We start from the raw sequence: 23,577 nt of genomic DNA on the forward strand, positions 1-23,577 counted from the left end.
GCTACGAGGTCCTCTGCCTCTGTCTGCTCCACGGGTGTAGGAGAAGGGCTGCCTGAAACCCACTTCCGGGTAGAAGGGTTGGGGTCTGTGTGAGCGGGGGCCAGAGGGCCAAAAACGGCTGGCTGCTCGGCCCCTGTAGCGGCCAGCCCGTCCAAAAACACCCCGACTGGGGTAGCCCCTGAATACTCGCTTCATTGAAGTTTGAGCCTTATTGAGCGAGGTGAAAATGTTTACGTGCTTATTAAGCTCTTTGAGGAAGGCTTCCCCAAACAATTTGCCCTGTGCAAGCGGTCCCAACTCCTTGGTGCCCAATTCCACCAGCTTTCCGTCAATACGGAGCAGCGCTGCTTTACGCCTCTCAGAGGAGAGGGCTACGTTGGTGTTACCAACAAAACAGAAGCACCTCTGTGCCCATTCTCTTATATCATGTGCCCACTCTTTAACCATGCTGGTATCAAATTCGTCAGCCCTTGTAAAAGCATCGTCCGCCAAAAACATGATGCGGGAAAGTGGACCAATAGAGTCTAGGAGTTTGTCTTGAACTCCGTGGAAACCCTTCTCCACTCCTCTCCTGGGGTCGCGACCACCCCGAGACATGAATGTGTTCATGACCTGGTCGAATTTGGGGGTCTGGGCCACGTGATCGGGAAGGGAAGGGCGAGGGCATTCCGAACGTAGTCGGTTGCGCACCGTTTTGTCCAGGGGTTTGCGGAGCCGACAGTGCATAAACTTGGAGAGATGGTCGGGGGGGTCCAGTCCCCCGAACGCGGGTGCCGTATATTGCGAGGGTCGAATAGACGTTGCCCCGTGGGGTCCAGAATGGCTTCCCCTTCTTCTTGGACCGGTGTGGGGTCGTCCGGCAGTTGGATGTCGTCCAAGAAGGTGCCTTGCAGGAGGCCCGTATGGGATCCCGTGTCCGAACCCCAGTCATTGTCTTGATCGGAATCTGCTGCCTGCCACTCATCTAACACGGCCATAGAGCGTGTGTGTTCTTCCCCCTCGTCCGAGGAGTAGTGGGCGTGAGTGGGTGGGGCTGGCCTGTGGCGTTTGGAAGGTGCCTTCCCATAAGACATGGCCCTCTATGTGGGATACATTCTATGTTGTGTGCCGCAAGTCATGGCACCGGGTGCTAGGGAGCACTTACATGGCTGCAAACTAGCGCCCGGTGCCTTCAACCTTAGCTCGCAAAGATCAGAGAGCTGCCTCCCCATCACACCTAACATATGCCAGCAGCGTACAGGCTCATCGCACCATCACTCCCGCCCCTTGCCCTGTAGTCGAGGTCAAGTAAGCGGGAGGAAAGCGGGGGCGCAGCTAAAAGAGAGTCAAGACAGCCAGGCCTGGACTGGGACCCATGGAGAGACTATTTAAAGGCAAGTGGGGTTTGTGTGTCAGCCTGTTTCAGGCAGTATGTTTGTGTGTGCTTGGATCATTATGTGTGTGTGTGTGTGTGTGTGCTTGGGTCTGTGTGTGTATGGGTCGCCTGGGTTAATGTGTGTATGTATGTCTTTATCAGTATTTTGTGTGTGTGTGCTTGGGTCAGTGTGTGTTTGTGCGCTTGAGTCAGTGTTTATGTTTGGTTGGATCTTTGTGTGTCTGGATCCGTGTGTGTCTGCTCGGGTCTGTGTGTGCCTGGATCAGTCTGTGTGTCTGCTTGGGTCTGTCTGTGTGTGAGTCTGGATCAGGGTGTGTGTGCTTGGGTCAGTGTGTGTGTCTGCTTGGATTTGTGTGTGCCTGGAGCTGTGTGTGTGTCTGCTTGGGTCAGTGTGTGTGTGTGTGTCTGGATCAGTGTGTGTGTGTTTGGGTTAGTGTGTGTCTGTGTGCTTGGATCAGTGTGTGTGTCTGCTTAGGTCTGTGTGTGTCTGTGTGTGAGTCTGGATCGGTGTGTGTGTGTGCTTGGGTCAGTGTGTGTGCCTGAAGCAGTGTGTGTGTCTGCTTGGGTCACTTTGTGTGTGTCTGGATCAGTGTGTGTGTGTGTTTGGGTAAGTGTGTGTCTGTGTGCTTGGATCAGTGTGTGTGTCTGATTGGGTCAGTGTGTGTCTGCATCAGTGTGTGTGTGCTTGGGTAATGTGTGTGTGTGTGTGCTTGGATTAATGTGTGTGTGTGTGTGCTTGGGTCTGTGTGCGTCAGTGCATTGGTCACTGATTGTAATTGTGTGGACCATTGAGTGTGAGTGTGTGTGTGTGTGTATGTAAGTAGTATCAGTGATTGTATTTGGGGTGAAAATTTTTATAAAATAATAAATAAAAATAAATCAATACTTTTAAATGAATCCTATAGTATTGGGAACATAAACTGTTATAGTTAAACATGGCATTGTATCGGAGGTGTCCCTAGTGGCTGTCAGTGTGACAGCTACTAGAGTCTGGTTTAACCCTTCAAGGTAAGGCAATGTTTTATTTTGTAGGGTTAAGCCTATAGGACCACTGTGGAGAGAATATGGTAGCAGAATCTTTTTTGCCTAGGGCGGCAAAAATCCTTGCACCAACCCCGATTCTAAGAGGAGTCCCGTTGCTGAATCAGAATTCTCGACTGTTGGCAAATATGATTAGCAGAGAATTATGGGACATAGTGCAACTCACATTCGGGCACTGCTGATCTGGATCCCAGTGCAGATTAGTTGTAAGGATTACAAGGATGTCTGTTGCTCTGGGCAGGCCTAATTAATTAAATGTTTTGTCTTGTAACTGTGATATTTGTTTATTTTTATTCCTTAACCTTAATTTCAGGCATTAAGTGGATTGTGTTTGTTCTTTTAATGTAGGCGTGAGTCTTCACCTAATTGTAAAATTAATTTAAAGAGCTAACAGATTTGGCAAATTAAAAATAATTAATGTAATTTAACTGAATAAATAATTAGGAGCTGTGTATCTCGACGGACACTCGCGCTGTGCTTAGCCTGGGGAAACCTAATAAAACATTTAACATTAATATAAATAAGCCATTAAACAAGGACTCCCACTCTTACCTGTGCTTTTTCTAAGAGGTGGAATAGAATGGCGTACATTTCCAATGCAGATATCTTTTCGATAGTTCCTGAGCCAGAATTCAGGTTTGAGCAGTATATTAATAAGATTAAATGGCTGCTCAGAAGATCTGGAATGCAAACATTGATCAATATTAAATGAATCACACTATATGAAGTCAATACGAGCAGCACTTATTGCTGAATCATGGTTAACCCTCTACATTTTGTCTGCAGATATTCTCTTTAATCCTAAACCTTCCTACATTAACCACTTGGCTTTAGAGTTACAGGACAGTATCGCAAAATCTGGATGGTTTAATAAATCAATTATTTAGAGTGACAACCGATGCCTTCTACTTAAAATGTGGCTGAGATTACTTGCCAGGTTAAATACAACAAGGCTTTTGACATCTGTCTTTGACTGGGATAAAACTTCATAAATCTAATAAGTGCTCGTTGCGGTACAGTCTAGCAAAGTGTTAGACAACGTATGTCTGGGGCTCATGTTGGTTCCAGATGGTGAGATGGGTGAGATGGACATGGCTGTCCGTACACGTAACTTGGATGGAACGTGGACAACAAAGGAGAAAGTAAAATTATAAGCTACAATAATAAGCCACTGTTTGCAGGGACATGGGTGCTGTGTGCACAACAATATGTTACATTGAACACAGATTGTTATGGTGCTTTATGTCCAATAGATATGACTTGGCTGCCTTTTTTAAAAAAATTTTTTATTATTTGTAAAGTTATACATAAGGAAAACGAAGGGCTAGTTATGGCTGCACCGTAAAAGAAGACCTGCTGGGATCGGCACATCAAAATGTTGTACCAGTCTCAGGGCCTTACAAGTTTGGGAGGCTCAGAGAGACCGAGAAGGGAGGGATTCCTAGGGCTCCCTTTTCTGGCAGCCGAGTGATCCAATAAGTAGTAGTGTCGCTTTATAGCCCTTTTCATCTAGTGAACTAGTAAATTGAGTTCAAGTGAACAGTCCCACCAGAGAGAATGGCAGAGAAAAGCAATCTATACTCAGCACAACTACTATCTAATGGGTGTTAGAATAGCCAACAACAGCAAGTCTCATAAATATTTGGGTGCTGCCCTACACAAAGCTAAAAATCCTTTATTCACTTTAAAAAAAAAAAAAAAAAAAAAAACACAACAAAAAAAGTTGGACAAACTGATCAGTACGTAAATGCATAGACAATTTATGACTACAGTGTAACTTTAAAGTGATAACATATAATTTTTCCTTTTTGTATTTGAGTTCCTGTTCCATGACAAGAAGCTGGTCTAGAACTCCAAAGTTATGTGCTGCAAAAAAAAACAAACTAACAAACATGTATTCGTATCAACCTTTTACTTGGTTTTGCCAATAATCAGTTAGAGAAAATTGATAATATGCTCCCTTCTCTCCCCTGATAGGAGATAGCTGTACAAGCCAACATCACTTGTTGCTGAGCAACCATAAATTAGCCCTGATGTGCAGTCAAGCGGTACCCATGAGCCGGACCTTTTGGTGCTTGGAAGAAATCCAAGTGATGCGCAGAGTGCTTATAAAAATAGTATGTTTTATTTAACAAGAAGAAAATAGCATTTTTCCTATTAACTGTAATGTTAAGTTAATCCCCAGACTGCAGTTGCGGGAGAATTGAATCTATAGACAAAACCTTCCTTGAGAGTTTAGGCCCCAAATTGTATCTCTTTTTCTTAAGGCTAGATGGGTATCATGGGAACTGTAGTTCATAGATATTTCCAAATGTGTGCTCGTCCTCCACTGATCAAAGATTGATATCTGTAAAATGACTGGTATCTGTTATCATTTTTTTCTGACTATTTTATTTTTTACCATATTTATCACACTATGTTACCAAAAGCCATATCTTTTACAATACCAGCAAAATGTGGTTCTTTTAAAATTATATATATCATCAATTTTTTAAAGCAGTTTTTTTATTAACCTGCAATATCTGTGTTAATTATTTTGATTAATTAGACTAATTTCTGAAGGGCTAAGGCTTCTAAAACAGGATACTTTCTGCTCTTTTTGGTGTAAAAGTAGAATAAATTAATCATGGGTTAAGCTACTTCTTAAAAGCGAGCAAATAATTGTAAACTCTGATGAGAAAAGTTAGTGAAACGATTTGCTTACAATTAAATGTGGCTAGCATACTTGCCGTGATTGTCCCAGATTTAGCAGGACACTCAGGAATCCTTACCACCGTGCCAAGTATGTTCTTCAGAAGTAGCCTGTCCCCTGTATGTCATTGTGGCAGACTGCCTGGTACCTCGACTGGGTACTTTCGCCAAACACGCTTCCTAGATATCGCCGGGACACCATCAGCACTTTAGCCCCTAGCCGCCGCAGCTTGGCTGGGGTCTTGTCGTTGCTTCCCACTCTGGAACAGGTCCTGGATCCAGCTTCCAGTGATCAAAGCTCTCCTGCAGAGCGTATAGCTGTGGAGTGATTATAGCTGCCAAGTGATTAGAGCTTTGGAGTGAGTATAGCATTCCCCAAATGACATTAGCCGAGACGTAATGCTGGGAGTGAATTGAGTTTAATGAGGCATTGTATAGGCAGTTTATACACAGACCCACAGCAGGGGGTCTCCATAGCCTGGATCTAAGCACCCAACATATCCAAAAAGCACTCATATCCCACGAACACAGCTGAATCGCCACCGGGGTAAAGTTTTGTCCGACCACATAAGTAGCTTCTCCCCAAAATAGTTCCATAAGAAAAGTGGTAGTGGTCGGTCACTTTCAGGAGTCCAAAACCGAATGAAACTCTGAACTGATCCTCTGGCCCCTAGGTAGCGATTGTTCGCCTAGTTCATGCGAACAATCCTACCGAACAGCGCTCTCCTGACGTGTAGAAAAGAAGCAGGTGTTCGTCTAAGTTCAGCAGTGTTCGTGAGTTAGTCTGTCTGATTTCAGTTCCATATACTCGACGTTTGAACACCGCTGTCTGCATTCGTGCGCCAAAATGGCTGCCGACCCAGTTCCCACATGTTCGTGCATATGAACAGCAGCCACCCAGCAGAAGACTTATGATACAAAGTGTGAAATGAAGATGGAGATGTCAGGAGAGGTTAATAGTGGTTAACAAGCCCAGAGGTGGTCCGCAATTCGTGAGTTTGTTCGGTTCCGGAACTAAAAAGGGAAAACACACGAACCAAGTATTTTAAGAGGTTGGTTACATGGCCCATAGTCCTTTGCCAGGAGGCTAGCCAGCAGGCTCCTCCAGGGGCTCGTGGTATAGGTACATTTGCCACAGTCAGTATGCATGCTCACTGTACGCTAAGTGAGCATTCCTGTCAGTAGCAGAGGTCTTTCAATACACTCCAAACACAGGCGCCCCAAGGAGAGAATGACTAATAATAAATCCTAAATACCATGCAAATATGTTCCTCTTTTCAGGATGGGCTGTACCCATTATTTTTTTAACAGTATCACCCCTGCTGCCTGGTCTGTTCAGACCTCATATCTCCTAAGTTTGACATCTTTAGCCCCCCCCCCCCCCCCCCCCAGTTATTTACCTGTTGGCAAAATCTGTTTTAAATCTATAATTCTATCGGTTTAAGGCATTTTGGCATGCCAAATGTGTGAACTAAATTTCCCATAATGCTCTTACAGTTGTAAAGCTGGCAAAGCATCAAGGGAGATGTAGTCTACAAGATCTGAAGTGCTGAAGGTTGATTACACCTTGCTTAAAGGAGCACTATAGGGTCAGGAACACAAACATGTATTCCTGACCCTATAGGGTTAAAACCACCATCTAGCCACACTGGTCCCCTCATGCCTCCCTAAGTAAAATCTTATGTGTATTCAAGTCTGCAACTGCTTACTTAGTCCCTGTTTCCTTTAGACCTGCCCACTGCCTGCTGACATCAGCAGAAGTGGTAGCCTGATCCAATCACAGTGCTTCCCCATAGGATTGGCTGAGACTGACAAAGAGGCAGATCAAGGGCAGAGCCAGCATGGTTTGAATCAATGAATCTCTGAGGAAAGTTCAGTGTCTGCATGCAGAGGGAGGAGATACTGAATGTTTGGATGCATTTTAGGCAGCCATGACCCAGGAAGGATCTCTAACAGCCATCTGAGGAGTGGCCAGTGAAGTTATCACTAGGCTATAATGTAAACACTGAATTTTCTCTGAAAAGACCGTGTTTTCAGCAAAAAGACTGAAGAAAATGATTCTACTCACCAGAACAAATTCAATAAGCTGTAGTTGTTCTGGTGACTATAGTGTCTCTTAAAAGCATAGTGTGTCTATAGTTTTAAACCACATTGGAACTATTTGTTTGATATAAATAGATAATCTGACATATAACCTGTATCGATTCTAAAGTTCCTGTAGAGCTTCTGTAGAGTGTCCGTCTGTTGTTTTGTGCTTGTGGTTGTGGTTTGTTGTAAGCACAGCTGGTATCCAAAATCTTCTCTGGTAAGGGGCAGGGCGCCTTCTATGTCTTAATATACAAGAACAAGGTATATTTTTTTGTAACAACAGTAACATGTGTAGTTATAACCCCTGTCTGCATATCTGTCTAGATCAGATTGAATGTAAATATTTATAAAACAAGGAAAAGTTTAGTTGTTGGCTGGACAACCACTTCATTACCGCCTTCAGGATTCAAACAGGATGCAAATTTATGTATAACTAACTACCCCTGTGTGAATATTGCAAGTGCATGTTATGTGAGAGGTAACTGCAGGGCTGGCCCAAGACATTGTGCTGCCTGGATCCAAGTATGAAATGCTGCCCCCCCTCTCCTCCCCCCCCCCCCCCAAAAAAAAATGTAGTGTCTCTATGTGGGTGTGCTGGAGATGTAGTGTGTCTGTGTGTGTGCTGGGGATGTAGTATGTGTCTGTGTGTGTGCTGGGGATGTAGTATGTGTCTGTGTGTGTGCTGGGGATGTAGTATGTGTCTGTGTGTGTGCTGGGGATGTAGTATGTTTCTGTGTACACATACACACATAGAAACACACACTACAAACATTACACATATACAAACACACAGAAACCCACACTACATACAGGTACACACACTACACAGATACACATACAGATACACACACACTACACACAGATTCACACACACTACACACATACAAACAGATACACACACTACACATACACAGATATACATACAAACACACGCACAGATACCCACACTGCATACATATACACACACTACACATACACACATACAAACACACAGATACACACACTACACAGATACACATAAAGATACAAACACAATACACACAGATACACACACACACTACACATACACAGATAGACACACACAGATACAAACACTACACACACACAAACACAAATATACCCACACTACATAAAGATACACACACATTATACACATACAAACAGATACACACACACACACACAAATACACAGTGATATGCTGTCACTTCCTCCCAGCTCTCCATGCGGATAGGAAGGGGCCCTCATTGCACATGTCCAAGGGCATGGGCCACCCGATGGACCCTCACACAGGTTTCCAACCTGTATGATGCTGCTGCACTGCCGCCAAGAGTTGGAAAATCCTGTTTTAGATTATGACAGGGGCGGCAAAATGCTGCCCCTGTCAGAGTGCCACCTGGAGCCGTGGCTCCAGCGTGGTCTATGGACGGGCCAGCCCTGGGTAACAGAAATGTATTTCAAATTGTATCATAATTAATATATGATCAGAGCCATTGAACATCTTCATTTCCCTTTAATAATAAACAGTCTCCACCATTAAAGATACCTATTAATAAATGGTCTAAGCCTTTCAACGTGCATACCTACCTAACTTCTTACACTCAGCCATTTTATATGTTCATCTTCCTGCATTGAAATGCCAAACTTCACTTTCAGTAAAACTGTGACCGGATGTCAGTTTTCCAAACTTTCCCTAAATGCATTAAATCCCACACAGAAGCCCCTTGTCTTTCATTTAAATCTGCCCAGATGATTTTTACCCAACTCTTTTCTTGCTTTGCCTGGTGAATGACCATGTTTTTGAAAAAATTTAATATTTGATGATCGTCCGTTGCCTGGCGCAAGAATAAATTAAATAAATGCTTAATGTGACTTCGTTTATAACATATTCCTTTTCCCTGGAATTGAATTTATTTGTAATTTATTTAGTTTCACGTACATCACTAAAACAAATATTCGTTCTCTTGAATTAAAAGATATTTACGCTGACTCCATTAAACCGTTAGACCCAGTTACTTTAAACTAAGTTGCTTACCGGTACTTTAAAACATAAATCAAATTATGATTAAAATATGGAGCAGGAAAATAGCTTTAAACATTACGTTAAAAAAACTCCAGGCTTGTGTTTACAGCATTTTAGCCATTTTATAATAATTCATTGAATTTGCAAATAAAATAAAATGATAAACTGTCCCTATGTTACATTGAGCGTTGCCGAGACATTAAAACTGATCTTTCCCACAATCCTGGCCCTTCAATTATCCTTCTAAAGGAGAGTTCAGAATATATACACCAGCATATTGGGCTCGACAATGACAGCAGTTTCACGTATTCTTCACCATTTGCGAATAAAACTGAGCTTCCAAATTGGTCAATTCATCATATTTCATGAATGGAGGAAATGTATAGATTAACTTCTGCATATAGTGCATTTGAGTTGGTACTATGCTTCTGTCAGCAGTTATAAGATGCTGTGTGTAGGGAGACAGGGACTGGAGTCCTTCTTGCACCATGACCTTTACAGGGGCCATAGGTTGTTATGGAGACTTGGATGTTCCCTTACATCTCATTTTATTTGTCTTCTATGCTTCAACCATTTCCCACCACATTTGGCCCTTATTCCTGTTTTGCAGCTTGTTATTTTCTTGGATTGTTAATGGGACACTATAGTCACTAGAACTACTTGGTTAAATCACTAGTTAAATCACTTTGTTTGTGTAGTAACACCTCCCTGCACGTGACTTACACAGCCTTCCTAAACACTTCCTGTAAAGAGTCACCTAATGTTTAGACTTCCATTAATGCAAATTCTGTTTAATTTAACATTTCTTATCTGCTGCTCTGCTACATAGCTGAAAAGAGACTTGGGTCCATCAAGTTCAGCCTTCCTCACGTTTGTTTTTTTGCTGTTGATCCAAAAGAAGGCAAAAAACCCAGTTTGAAGCACAATTTCGCAACAAGCTAGGAAAAAAAATCCTTCTTGACCCCAGAATGGCAGTCAGCTTTATCCTTTGATCAAGCAGTTATTATCCTACATTGAAAGATTATATCCTTGAATTTTCTGTTTTTGCAAGTATGCATCTAGTAGCTGTTTGAAAATCTGTATGGACTCTGATAAAACCACTTCTTCAGGCAGAGAATTCCACATCCTTATTGTTCTTACAGTAAAAAAACCTTTCCTTTGCCTTAGGTGAAATCTTTTTCTTCCAGTCTAAACGCATGACCTCGTGTCCTATGTAAAGTCCGGTTTGTAAATAGATTTCCACACAATGGTTTGTATTGGCCCCGAATATATTTGTATAATGTTATCATATCCCCTCTCAGGTTTAAATGTGTTAACCTTTCTTCATAGCTGATATGTTCCATTCCTTTTATTAATTTTGTAGCCCGCCTCTGCACTTTTTCTAGTGCCATAATATCAGGTTTCCAAAATTGCACAGAATATTCAATATGTGGTCTTACCAGTGATTTATAAAGAGGCAAAATGATATTCTCGTCCCGAGAATGAATGCCCTTTTTCATGCATGACAATACCTTACTGGCCTTGGCCACTGCTGATTGACATTGCACATTGTTGCATAGTTTGTTGTCTATAACAATTCCCAAGTCCTTTTCGTGTGTTGTTATTCCTAATTCGCTTCCATTAAGGGTATACGTTGCTTGTGTATTCTTTACGCCGAAGTGCATAACTTTGCATTTTTCAACATTAAATTTCATCTGTCATTTGAGTGCCCAGTCCCCCAGTCTGTCTAAATCCCTCTGCAGCAAAGTAAATGTTAATAGCTTGATAGACTTTGCAGGAAGCTCCTGTATGTACTTAAAGTGCAAGATACATCGCAGGAGAAAAAAACTTTTAAATTAAAATATATCTGATTGAAAATGAAACTATTTTGTTTTCATGCAGGCTGTGTCAGCCACAGTCAGGGTAGGTATGACTAGAGCTGCATAAATAGAAACGGTGATTTAACTCCTAAATGGCAGAGAATTTAACAGTGAAACGTCAGGGGCATTATCTATACACAAAAACTGCTTTATTAAGCTAAAGTTGTTTTGGATAACTATAGTGTCCCTTTAAGTCATTTTATCTGGTGCAGGAACTAAAAGTGATACAATATCTCTCAAAGTTCAGAAAGAGAAGCAATAGCCATGTGCCATATAGTGATATAGTAGTTCTCAGATTGTCTGACAAAATGAAACCCTCTTGCATTGTGATGGTTAATGTAGCAGTAATTTGTGATAGAAGTCCTTTTAATATCACGCTTAGCACGTGGTGGCTGTAACTGAGTTAAAGTAAGAATCCAACACTGTGCTCTGCTCTGTTCTTCCAGTTCTGCATCTAGTTAGTTGTTCCGTATGGCTTTGCCATTTGTGATATTGATCTAGTAGTTTGTGACCAATCAATAGTGACTTGGTCTTATAAATCTCATGCTTTATTTAGCATCCATTGGGAAGATGGAAATGGTACTCATTAAAAGAGAAATCGCCTGAGCTTGCGTGTGATTGCTGGGCTCTCTGCTGATAAAGGTTATTGAACATTACACACAGATGGAATGAGTGGGACATTTGTGAACAGTGCCCACTGCACATGGATAAATCAAAGTAACCTTTGGGGAAAAGGACTGTTAGATGGTTAGGGTTCCTAATCCACATCTGTACTTTAAGTTGAAGGGTTTATTTAATGTGACATTTTTCATTTTTACTCTTAATAGGATCTCATGGGGTTTGTAGTAGAGAGCCATCAATCATATACTTTATCTTTGGACAAACTATTTAAGTATTTAAGTTTTGCTTTCTGTGTAAGAGTAATAGCAGCTGTAGTACGTCAAGCCAGTTTAAGCGTAAACACTAGAAGGGGTCCTCTGTTAACCTTTAGTAATTGTTTAGCAGATACAGTTTGCTTATTGTTTTGCAAGTTTAGTCGTGTAAGCTGGAAGTATTGAGAATGCAATAACACAATATAAAAAGCACACGCTGCTTCTGGCTAATTAGAAGTCATCGCCGGAGGACAAATCACAGCAAATAGATTTGCAAAGTGGCAGTGATGAAGCGACAGTGATTTTGAAGGCTTTGCTAGATCACAGTGGGCGACCAACCCTTAATATGTCCTGAAGGAAATGTTTTATTATGTCGGTATTATTTCTGCATTTAAAAAAAAAAAAAAAAAAGATAAATTAGTAAACTTAAAACAACAACAAAAGCCTGTTGACATTTAAGCAGATCCCTAGTGTTATGTAAGACTAGGATTTAAACGTGCAACATGCAAAAAAAAGATTTGTAATGACAGAGTGTGGTGATAGGATCCGGCAGAAATATACATTTTTTTTTTTGTTTGTTTACTTTGTATAAATAAAAGATCCAATGATACAATAATGCAGGGAAAACAGAAAATATAACATAGACAAATCGGTCTGACATAGTTACAAGAAGACAATTACCACTTTATTAGGAACAAGTAAAGTGGGTAAGGAGCTTCTGCAGTTTTCATTTTATTTTAGTTTATTTATTTTTTCTTTGCCAATGTTCTTTTGTTGGTAAAAATGATCCCATAGTCAGTGAGTTTGATGTCTTGGTTCCCAGTAGCCAATTAAACTGTCTGTTTGATGTATACAATTTGCTCTTCTCTGAGACCTAACAAATAGAGCATTCATAATTTTCAGTACTCTGAAAGATATATATATAACAATAAGTTGAGTGAGAACATGGAATCTTAGCCTTCTAAACCTTATGAATGTAGACATGTGCCTTCGTTGCACTCGTCCTTAAACTAATTGATTAGTTTGGCATAGATTCTCTTTAGATTTCTTTTAAAACTGATCGATCTATATAAAAATGGATGTAAAGGGGTTGTATGCCAGATTCATTAGGTAGAATGGACATATCTAATGAATAGCATATGTCAAACTTAGAGGGACACTCAAAGCACCATACAAACTTTAGCTTAATGAAGCAGTTTAGTTGTGAATAGATCATGCCCCTATAAACTCATTGCTCAATTCTCTGTTCATACAACCCTAGCTATACCTCCCCTGGCTGTGATCTACACAGATTTCCATCCCTTTCCTGTAAAAGGCCTGAAATTGTTAAACCTTTAATTTAGAATTTATCTCCTGTCCTTCCTTGCCTGGTGGCGCCTACAATAGCCCCATCTCTGTGATTAAAGTTCAATTAACTAATATTGGAGATAAGTAAACGTATTGTCCTGTAACATCTAATTGAAAATTAACCTTGTTTTCATGCAGGCTGTGTGAGTCACAACCAGAGGTGGTGTGGCTGGTAGAAAAAAAGAAAAAACTAAAATAATAAATATGACTTAATACTTCTTCATATCTATCTATCTATCTATCTATCTATATATATATATATATATATATATATATATATATATATGTATGTTTAATCTTCTTTCTTCTTGTCGCGGTTGCCGGCCTGCTGCGTGGCACGGCCGTGCCCGACCGGCACAGCCTTGCCGACAGCACGAGCTTACCTGCTCGTCGGCGAGCCGACAACCGCTTCCCCAGGTCTTCCGGGCATCGCACACAAATCCAAAATGGCGCCGACCGCGTGGTCGCGTCTAGTCCTAGCTCCGCCCCCGTAGTTTATACTGACGTGCGCGTGACGTCACGACATCAACGCGCTTGCACGTTTTGGGGTCAGAGGTCGCCCTCTGACCAATCAGAGCATAGAGAGGGATATTTAAATCCTTGACTCACCCCAGTACCTTGCCCTGTCGTGGTTTCCTGTTCCTGGTTTCCTGAGAGTGCTTTATCTATGTGAATCTGATTTCCTTGTATCCTGATCTTGGCTTTTCCCTGGTTATTCTGAATTCTGGTTTCCCTGACTTGGCTTGTGTAAACGGTATTGTGTATTTTCTGGCCTCCTTGACCTCTGCTTTCCCTTTGACCATTCTCTGTCTCTAGCGTATTAGTCCGGCCATTCTAAGGTCCGGTTTCGGCTCTGTCCTTTTATTTTCCTTTTCTTTCCTATTTATATGTTTACATAGTTTCTGTGTGCTGGACCACACTAGTAGTCGTGACATTTCTTTCTTCTGGTAAAATACCTATATAATATACATACATGTGCTCTTCTTTGTCACATAAAAATATAACACAATCAGACTTTCCTGCCTTTTGTTAAAAAAATGATTTATTCTTCTTGCTTCACAAGTACAAGGTCCATTCGTACAACATTAAATGGTCAACAGCTGATGGTATTTGATGTTAGGTGGAGATACCCTGCCCTCTGTGTTCTATGTCTCCGTAAATTATCCTACACATATAATACATTCTATACATACACTACCAAAAATACCTTATCATTACAAAGTCAATGCTATTGATACAATATTCCTATTGGTAATAAAAAACAATAAAATACAAAATATTCGTCATCTCCATGTTTCATGAGCACTCTTATCATATGTTTATGCCACTCTTGGTCAACCTTGCTTCAGTATGAAATGCATGTAAGAAATATTTTCCAAATATAGAAATGTCCACACTAGGGTAGCATAGAAAACATAATGTAATGCCTTCATGGCTGATAACTGAGTAGTGACATTTCAGAGTCATGACCTATACAGCTACAGTTGTGTTGGTGCTTCAAGTTTTTAAACATTCTCTGAAATGTATAGTCCAGTATGCACGTTATCAATGGGATGGTGGGACATTACTGCATGCTGAAATTGATTAAGCCGGGTAACATCACTAAATCCTAATGATTAATTATTAACTATTTTGAGCTTACATTGCTATCCACGTGTATATTTTTTAAAACATTTTCCAAAAAGTATTTTTTTAAGGCAACTTATTAGTAGTTTTAGCGTTTTGAAAGTTTGTTGCTCAATGAATATATGACATCTGTCAGGTCATTTTGATAATGAATATGCACTGCTAACGTTTTATTTATTCCCCTGTATTCACTTCTGACCAAGGATGTGGAAATCAGAAATAATCTGACTTTTATTTTCTTTCTCTGTGCAGAATGGCTATCCAGGTGGACAAGTTTAACTTTGACAGCATTTGTGAGCCATCCGAGGAGAAGTTACAGTTTGCCAACCAAAAAGAAATCGAGGAGGAACGGCACCAAGCGAAAGGTTTAGAAATCAATAGCAAACTGGACATCCGCTGGAAGATTATATCCTTTCCCACAGTGCACTTTATTCTACTGTCTCGTTTTAGCTGCAGTCCGCTTATCTTCTACTCTTATGATAATGCTACATGATGGGTCCATGTTGATGGGTAATCTATCTATATTCCGATCTGCTTGATAACCACCTCTAGACCAAGGTATACTTTGTAAAAAACATGCGTTGTGGCTTAAATTGTCTAAACTATAACTTGCCTGAACTATAAAGGAGCTTTCAGGCTAAAAGGTGTTGAGCTATAGAACATGCTGTTTAGGTTGAGGGCAGATTAGTCATTGAAATTGGTAAGGGGCAGTTAGCATTAAGATGGATGGGGCATAATGAACTGTGAAATAAAGAACTTGCCGGCAGAGGTTCTAAATCGTATTGTAGGTGATAGAATGCTTTATTGCTTATAGGTCGAAAGAACCTGGGTTACTTTGTTTAATTATCCCTAGAATATGTAGCATGGCTGTGGCTTAATGTAAAAGATTGATAGAGTGCTGTGGAGATTAATTAAAATAATTTAAAAGTAAATTTGTGCGTCAGTCTAGTAGTTAACTGGTGGCTCATATGATGAGATGGCCCTTACAGTATAGAAGAAATCTGTGTTGTGGTTTAGAGAAGTTGCATCTGTTGGTGTTGTTTGTTTTTTCTTGGCTGTCGGATAGATGTTGATACCCATTTATGTTCATGTAAGTAACTGGAGGAAACATAGAGCAGGAAGGTTACCTAAATGGGGAAACTTGGCAGACATCGCAAACGGAAATCTTCTGTTTCTTAGACATAGCTTAGAATGTAAAATAAGTATGATATAATTTACTGAATAAGTATGATATAATTTACTGAATAAGTATGATATAATTCACTGAATAAGTATGATATAATTCACTGAATAAGTATGATATAATTCACTGTAGTTTAAATCTGCCCAAAACGTTGTGTCTCTCAATATCAGGATTCTACTTTGTGCTTTTCTTGCGGATGTCCATGTTTGTGTTTTTGTTTAATCAGAATTTCCCCATTCTCTCCCCACATCATCCCCGAAGTTTTGTGTGTCTCTCCAATTTTGTCGTTCTCTTCCCTATCCCCCCCACATTGTGTCTCTCTTTACTTCATCCTACCACTTTTATGTCTCTTTCCACATCAACTTCCCACTTGTGTGTCTCTCTCCACCCCCCTCCCACTATTGTGTCTCTTTACATCATCCCACCCACTAATTGTATCTTTACATCATCCCACCCACAAATTGTCTCTTTACATAATCCCACCCACTATTGTGTTTCCTGACATTATCCCACTGACTTTTGGATCTCTCTCCTCACTGTGCTCTGATATAGAAAGAGTTAACTTTTGTGTCTATCTCCACATTATCCCACCATGTGTGTGTCCAGTACATCCCTCCATTTGTGTGTATTTCTCCACACCCCATCACATCTCTCCAATGTCAGAGGCAAAGTAGAAAGCTCTTCGGCTCAGGATCCGATGCTCTGGCTTGTTTGGCTATGATCACTGAGATATGTGCTCGGTACTTTTGTCAGATCTCCATTTTAATCAGTTACATGAATGAAATATCAGACTTTTGGGCTACAAATCACACTGTGCATATGGTGTTTTTTTAACCCATTTATTAAAATGACAACCTTCATGCCAAATGCACAAGCCATCCAATTTTTACCACAAAACCCTACCAGCATTATCGAACGGATTACCGAAGAGGGAAAAATAAATAAATATAACATTACATTAAAATATATATATCCAAAAGCAGCTGTGGGATTCAAACATATGTTAACATTTTCACAGATATTCAGAAAGAGGCTGTTTATTGTGCTATGTGTAGTTATTTATGTTTCCTATGTAAGAGACAAAGAAATAATAGGAAAATATTTTTTTTTCTCATATTTAGAAAATTGTACTCCTCTATCTAGACTGTTCACATTGGCCATTTTACTGATAATTGCATGATTTTGCTATTACATGACGAAAAGTCATGATTTTATTAAAGACACGGAGGCGAGTATTGCATATCCCTTTCTTTACTGTTGACAAATAGCAGCAAAGGAAACAAACAGAATGAAAAAGAATGAACATGTGATAACATAGGCCCCTCCCCCTCAGGTCCCAGTATAACAGGCAGCACTTCCCTTCCATTTCCCTCTTTCTGCAGATGCGACCAAAGAACAATGTTCATAACCAGAGTAATGCGAGAACAAAGTCCCAAGGTAATAACAGAAAAACCGAGGAGGTATAACATCACAAACTGGGAAGTGTGGCCGTAGAATCCATAGGACCGATGGAGGACAGCGGGAGGAGACCAATAAACTGGATCCTTGCTAGACGTCTTGCCAAATTAAGCTGTGGAGATATAAAGGACAGGAGCCAACAGGTTAAAGTCGATACTTGTAACTAGTTACAAGGTTACACCAGTGAGAACAAAGACCCTTGTATATACAATCCCACAAAAACAATCAATGTTAACATATCCAGTAATATTGAAAACAACAACAAGTCTAAGGACGGCCCCACTTACCGACCCAAACTATACTATGTGGTGTATCGTGGTATGAGTAATTAGGGTGGGGAGATACATACTTACCAGCGTGAGAATAACAAAAAAGGGTGGGGCAATACTCGCCTCCGTGTCTTTAATAAAATCATGACTTTTCGTCATGTAATAGCAAAATCATGCAATTTTATAACAAGACACGGAGGCTCATATTGCAAGTTTAAAGCTGATCCATTATTACAGCGAATGTGTGTGGGGCCGGCCGAAAGTAGAATTCTCGGAAGGTAGATTCCCTAGACCAATCAGCTGTTCTCATAATGTCCTCTAGGCGGGCGCCCGCAGACATCATAGAAGAGGCCGATGCCCCTCGTACTGAGTGGGCGCCGAACACTGTAGTGTCAATGCCCGCTTGGGCCAGCAGCCATTTCACCCAGCGTGATAAGGTAGTGCTGGAAACTGGGTGAAAAGGGGGACGGAAAGATAAGAACAACTGACGGGAGGCAGTAGATCGGTGTGGTGCGGTGCGAGATTCGTATTCACGAAGGCAGGACACTGGGCATAGCGAAGGAGAGGCAGGGAAACTAGGGTAGGATACCGCTTTGATGGACGTCTTAGTGCGTCTGCTGATGTTAAAAGTTACCCCGTCCGGGGTGTATGACTTGGCATCGACGTCCAGTGCACTGACATCCGAGACTCTCTTGCATGAGATGAGACAGAGCAGGCACACCAATTTGGCCGACAGCTGTTTGAGGGAGAGTCCTGCGTTAGCGGGCCAGGATGAGAGGAAAGCCAATACAACTGAAACATCCCAGGTCGTGGAGTAGCGGGGCCTGGGTGGCCTTGAAAATCTAGAGCCCTTGACGAGTCGGCACACTAGAGGGTGTTGTCCCGCGGGGCGGCCCTCGAAGCCTTGGTGAATCGCCGAGATAGCGGAACGGTAAAGGTTAATGGTCCTGTAAGCCTTACCGGCTTCGAAGAGAGACGTCAGGAACTGCAGGATCGTTGTTACAGGGGCCGAAACGGGATCCTCGTTCCGAGCCATGCACCAGCTAGCCCAAGCTCGCCAAGCTGACCCATATGCCCGTCTAGTGCCGGGAGCCCATGCTGCAGCCAATAAGAGTCTAGTTGCGTCCGAAACTCCTTGGATTTCCCAGGGTCCCCGGAGATTCGCCATGCCAGAAGTGGGAGAGAGCCCTCCAGCCGGAGGGGGTGATAGCGACCCGTCGGGTCTTGCAGCAGGTCGTGGCGACCCGGCAGGAGTCGAGGATAGTCCAACGTCATCTCGAGCATTTGGGGAAACCAAGACTGCGTTTCCCAGAATGGGGTGACCATGACTAGCTCCGCCCGGTGTTTGCGGGTCTGCAGGAGTGAGCGAGGGATCATGGAAAATGGGGGAAAGGCATAGAGGAGGCCTCCCTTCCAATCTTGTAGGAAGGCATCCACTGCCTCCGCCATTGGGTCCGGCCTCCAGCTGAAGAAGCGTGGAAGTTGGGCATTGAGCCGGGAGGCGAAAAGGTCTATGGCAAATGGTCCCCAGAGAGATGATATGTTGGAGAACACCTTCCTGGCTAATCTCCAGTCGCTGGTGTCTGAAAGATAACGTGAACCCCAGTCCGCTTGGACGTTGTGCAGACCAGGTAAGTACTCTGCGTAGACCATCAGGTTCCGTTCCAGGCAGAATTCCCAAAAGTCTTTCGCCAACCTGGCCAGGACCGCCGACTGTGTACCACCCAGGTGGTTGACATATCTCACCGCCGAAACATTGTCCATGCGGAGCCGAATACACGATAGGGCACGGTCCTTGGCGAAGCTGCGGATGGCGAAGGAGCCTGCCAGAAGTTCCAGGGCATTGATATGTAGTCGGGTTTCGGACTCCGACCACCGGCCTCCAGTTGAGATGCCCTCGCAGTGGGCTCCCCAACCGTGTAGACTCGCATCCGAGTCGATCGTGAATTCCGGCGTCAAGCCGAAGATGGCTTTGCCATTCCATGCAGACAGGTTGAGAATCCACCATCGCAACTCGTCTTTCGTCTCGTTGTCCAGAGAGACCAGGTCTGCGTAGGATGCCCCGGCTCTTAGGTGAGCGATCTTTAGGCGCTGTAGCGCTCGGTAGTGGAGTGGGCCTGGGAACACAGCCTGGATTGAAGAGGCCAGTAGGCCTATGAGGCGTGCCAATTGGCGTAAGGTGAGCTGGGGTCGGATAAGGGCCCTGCGTAATTCCTTGCGGATGGATCGAATCTTGGATATCGGGAGACTCAGCGTCGCTGCCCCCGAATCCACCTGGAATCCTAGGAATTCCAAGCGGGTGGCTGGGGTCAGGCATGACTTCTCCCAGTTGATTATGAAACCTAAGCGGGACAGGAGGTTTATGGCTAGTCGTAGATGTGTGAGGAGGGTGGAGCGCTCCTGAGCCATGAGGAGAATATCGTCTAGGTAGACGATTAGCCGAACTCCTCGACTGCGTAGCCAGGCCATAACGGGCCTTAGAAGTTTTGTGAAACACCACGGGGCTGAGGATAGGCCAAAGGGCAGGCAGGTGAATCGCCATGTTTCGTGTCGCCAGTAAAAGCGTAGAAGGTCCCGAGAGGCCTCCGCTATTGGCACTGTCAGGTACGCGTCTTTTAGGTCTAGTTTCGCTAGCCAGTCTCCGTGGAGGAGGAGATCCCTTAGCAGGTGAATACCCTCCATCTTGAAATGGCGGTACCTGACTACGGCATTGAGGGGGCGCAAATTTATGACTGGCCTCAATTGTCCGCCTTTCTTTTCCACTAGGAAGATATTGCTTATTACGCCCGCAGGGCTGGGGGGTGCTAGTTCGATAGCCCCTTTGAACTGGAGGTTTGAGAGTTCTTCGTCGATCCGACCGCGATCCTGGAGGGAAAAGCGGATCGGTCGAGGAGGGGGAATGTGTGTAGGGTGGCAGGTGAGTTCTATATGGAAGCCCCGAATAGTGGCCAGTACCCAGGGATCTGAAGTGATTTGTGACCAGGCTGGGAAAAAATGTTGGAGTCTGCCCCCTATGTAACCCGGAGAAGAAATGTGTGGTAGAAGGCAACTCACCGTATGGTCGTCTGGAGTTTGGGTTACCCCGAAGGCCTCTGGATCGCCATTGACGTCCACGGGATGGAAAAAACATGGGGCGGGAGGTCTCCTGGTATTGGGTATATTGTTGAAAGGAGCCTCGTCCCGTGCCACGGGATTGGGGATAGTTGCGGCCGGACAGACGGCTCCTGATTCTGCCGGCCCTGGTAGAGACCCGCCCCTGGAATACTCGCCTCATGGAGGCCTGGGCCTTGTCTAGAGCCGTGAATGCCCCCACAAAACGCCCTAAGTCTTTAATGAAGGAGTCTCCGAAGAGGAGTCCTTGGGCGTCTTTGCCCGCCTCCGTAAGGGCGAGGTTGGCTAGTTTGGGCTCAATTTTGAACAATATGGCTTTACGCCTTTCAATAGATAGGGAGGTATTTACACTCCCAGCAATACAAATTGCTCTCTGGACCCAACCTCTAAGGTCTTCAGGGTCGACCATGCGGTTCTCCGCTCTGGCGTCTTCCGCCAAGTCAAATAATTTGGCCAAAGGCCCGAATATGTCCAGGTGCTTGTCCTGGCAGGACTTCAAAGCGGACTCTAGTCCTTTACGGGGATTCCAGCCCAGTTTAGTGAGGAACTGGGTCATTTTTGGATCAACCTCTGGGGTGTCACACACCTTGTTGGGCACCAGAGGCCTAGGACACTCCGCCCTCAATTTGTTGCGGGCCGCCTTGCTTAAGGGTTTTCTGACCCAATTTTCCAGGTAAGTGGCAACGTGGTCGGCCGGGAGCCACTCCGCCGACCTCGGATGATGAAGGTCATCCGGGTCGAAGAGTGGGACCCCCGAAGGATCCACGAGGGATGGCCCCGCAGCCGCGGGGTTCCTAGTCCCTGTCTCGCCTCCGGGCATCTCTGCCTGAGCAGAGGAAAGGAGGTCGATAGCGCCATCGGCGGAATCCGCATCAGAGTCAGTATCTGACTCGTTCATAGCCTCCTCATTTGACCCGATTTCTGAGTCGGTGTCGCTCTCAATCTGTGCTCTAGCACATTTCCAAAGCCGCGCCCGTTCTGCCTGGCGCGGAAAGGCTCTTTTGCGTGGATGGGACACGCTTTCTGGGGCGACCGAAGGTACGCCAGTCATGGTGTTTCTGGAGGCAGAGGAGTGTTTAGACTTACGGGCAGCCTTTTTGAAGTCCCCTTTAGATACCTCTCCCTGGGGTGTCAAGGTGCCCGAGAGTTGCTCGTCTGAAGGACGGGGCAAGAGGGCTTGTGAAATGGTGTGGGAGAGGGTGGAGGACATAGACCCCATAGCAGCCATAATGGCGTCTGTCACTGAGCGCTGTAGCGCTAGAAACTGTGGTCCACCGGGTTGGGTAGTCCCATCCGCCATAGAAGGCGAAATATCTGAGGTGATAGGGGCCTCAGTTCTGATTACTGGGGAATCCGACTCCCCAGAGTGAGCGGACCCAGTAGATAGTCTGGGTTTAGGCATGATAAAGGACGTATGGGTTAGTCACCCAAACAAAACTAAGCAAAGGAAAAAACGCTCTCACCAGGGCCCAGACCAGCGACACACTAAGAGGTAGGGACAGGATGTCAGAAAATGGTCGCCGGGAATCTCGCGGGATTCGCGGCACCCGCGAGATACGCGGTGAAATTATGAAACAAGGAGAAGTGCGCAGAGAGGCGCTCGAGCAGAAGAAACAGACAAGATTACATAAGCAGGGGAGGTCTGGGCCCTGAGGCTAGTGTATAACGATACAAATACTAACCTTAGAAATAAAAGACTAAATAAATACAAATTAAATAAATACCAATTAAATTATCAATGATGAGAAAATATGGCATGTACTTATCTTTGTGTCAGAGCAGCAAAGAAAGAGGGAAATGGAAGGGAAGTGCTGCCTGTTATACTGGGACCTGAGGGGGAGGGGCCTATGTTATCACATGTTCATTCTTTTTCATTCTGTTTGTTTCCTTTGCTGCTATTTGTCAACAGTAAAGAAAGGGATATGCAATATGAGCCTCCGTGTCTTGTTATAAAATTACATTTAACTCTGCACAGATCGATACTGTACCTTATCTCTGACTCTCTGGCATAACATATGGTTATACATTTAAATCATAACCTGTTTTCTTTGTATAAGCCCCCTCATCATTTAAATGATGGTACAATTAGGGGCATGCACATGGATACATATCCGTGGGAATCCCTGTTTGAGACGTAGGATAAATGGCCGTTGGGATGTGCACGGCTGAGATTATTTTCAAAGTGGAGCAGTCTTTTGTCCAAGAAATTGGTTTTGAGTTTAAAAGCACCTGTTTGTTGCATAGAAAATCCAAAGCTGATTCCTGGATCTGAAACGCAGAGTCCAATGATGCTTTTATTTCATGTGAATGTTATCAGCCTGTTACCTTGAAGATAAAATTCTACTCCAAGCTCGGGAAATCCTCTCTGCCTTATTTTATGATATATTCTATAAACATGTTTGTTTTATTTTTTTCAATTTCATTTTTTTATTTAACCCCTTCAGGACGGAGTCAATAGTGCACGTTCTGATCACAACAAAACGTAAACAAAAACTGGAATTTGCGCTATGTGTCTGTTCACCCGTAGTTCCCCTCTTTCAAATTATATGCACCCACACTTATTATATATCATTTTGTTCAGGAGAAACAGGGCTTTAATCTATCATTAACTATTCATATATGGAACATCATTTATT

General features: G+C 43.3%; 1 protein-coding gene across 1 annotated transcript in view; it reads left to right on the top strand.

The window, feature by feature from the left end:
- Positions 1–23,577, top strand: part of TRAPPC9 (trafficking protein particle complex subunit 9) — a 597,448-nt gene that overhangs the window by 311,341 nt on the left and 262,530 nt on the right. Inside the window, exon 20 of the mRNA XM_063451029.1 lies at positions 15,173–15,326. Coding sequence (XP_063307099.1) covers positions 15,173–15,326 — 154 coding nt within the window. The remainder of the gene's footprint in view (positions 1–15,172; positions 15,327–23,577) is intronic.

Source organism: Pelobates fuscus, chromosome 4 (genome assembly GCF_036172605.1).
Source record: "Pelobates fuscus isolate aPelFus1 chromosome 4, aPelFus1.pri, whole genome shotgun sequence".
NCBI lineage: Eukaryota > Metazoa > Chordata > Amphibia > Anura > Pelobatidae > Pelobates > Pelobates fuscus.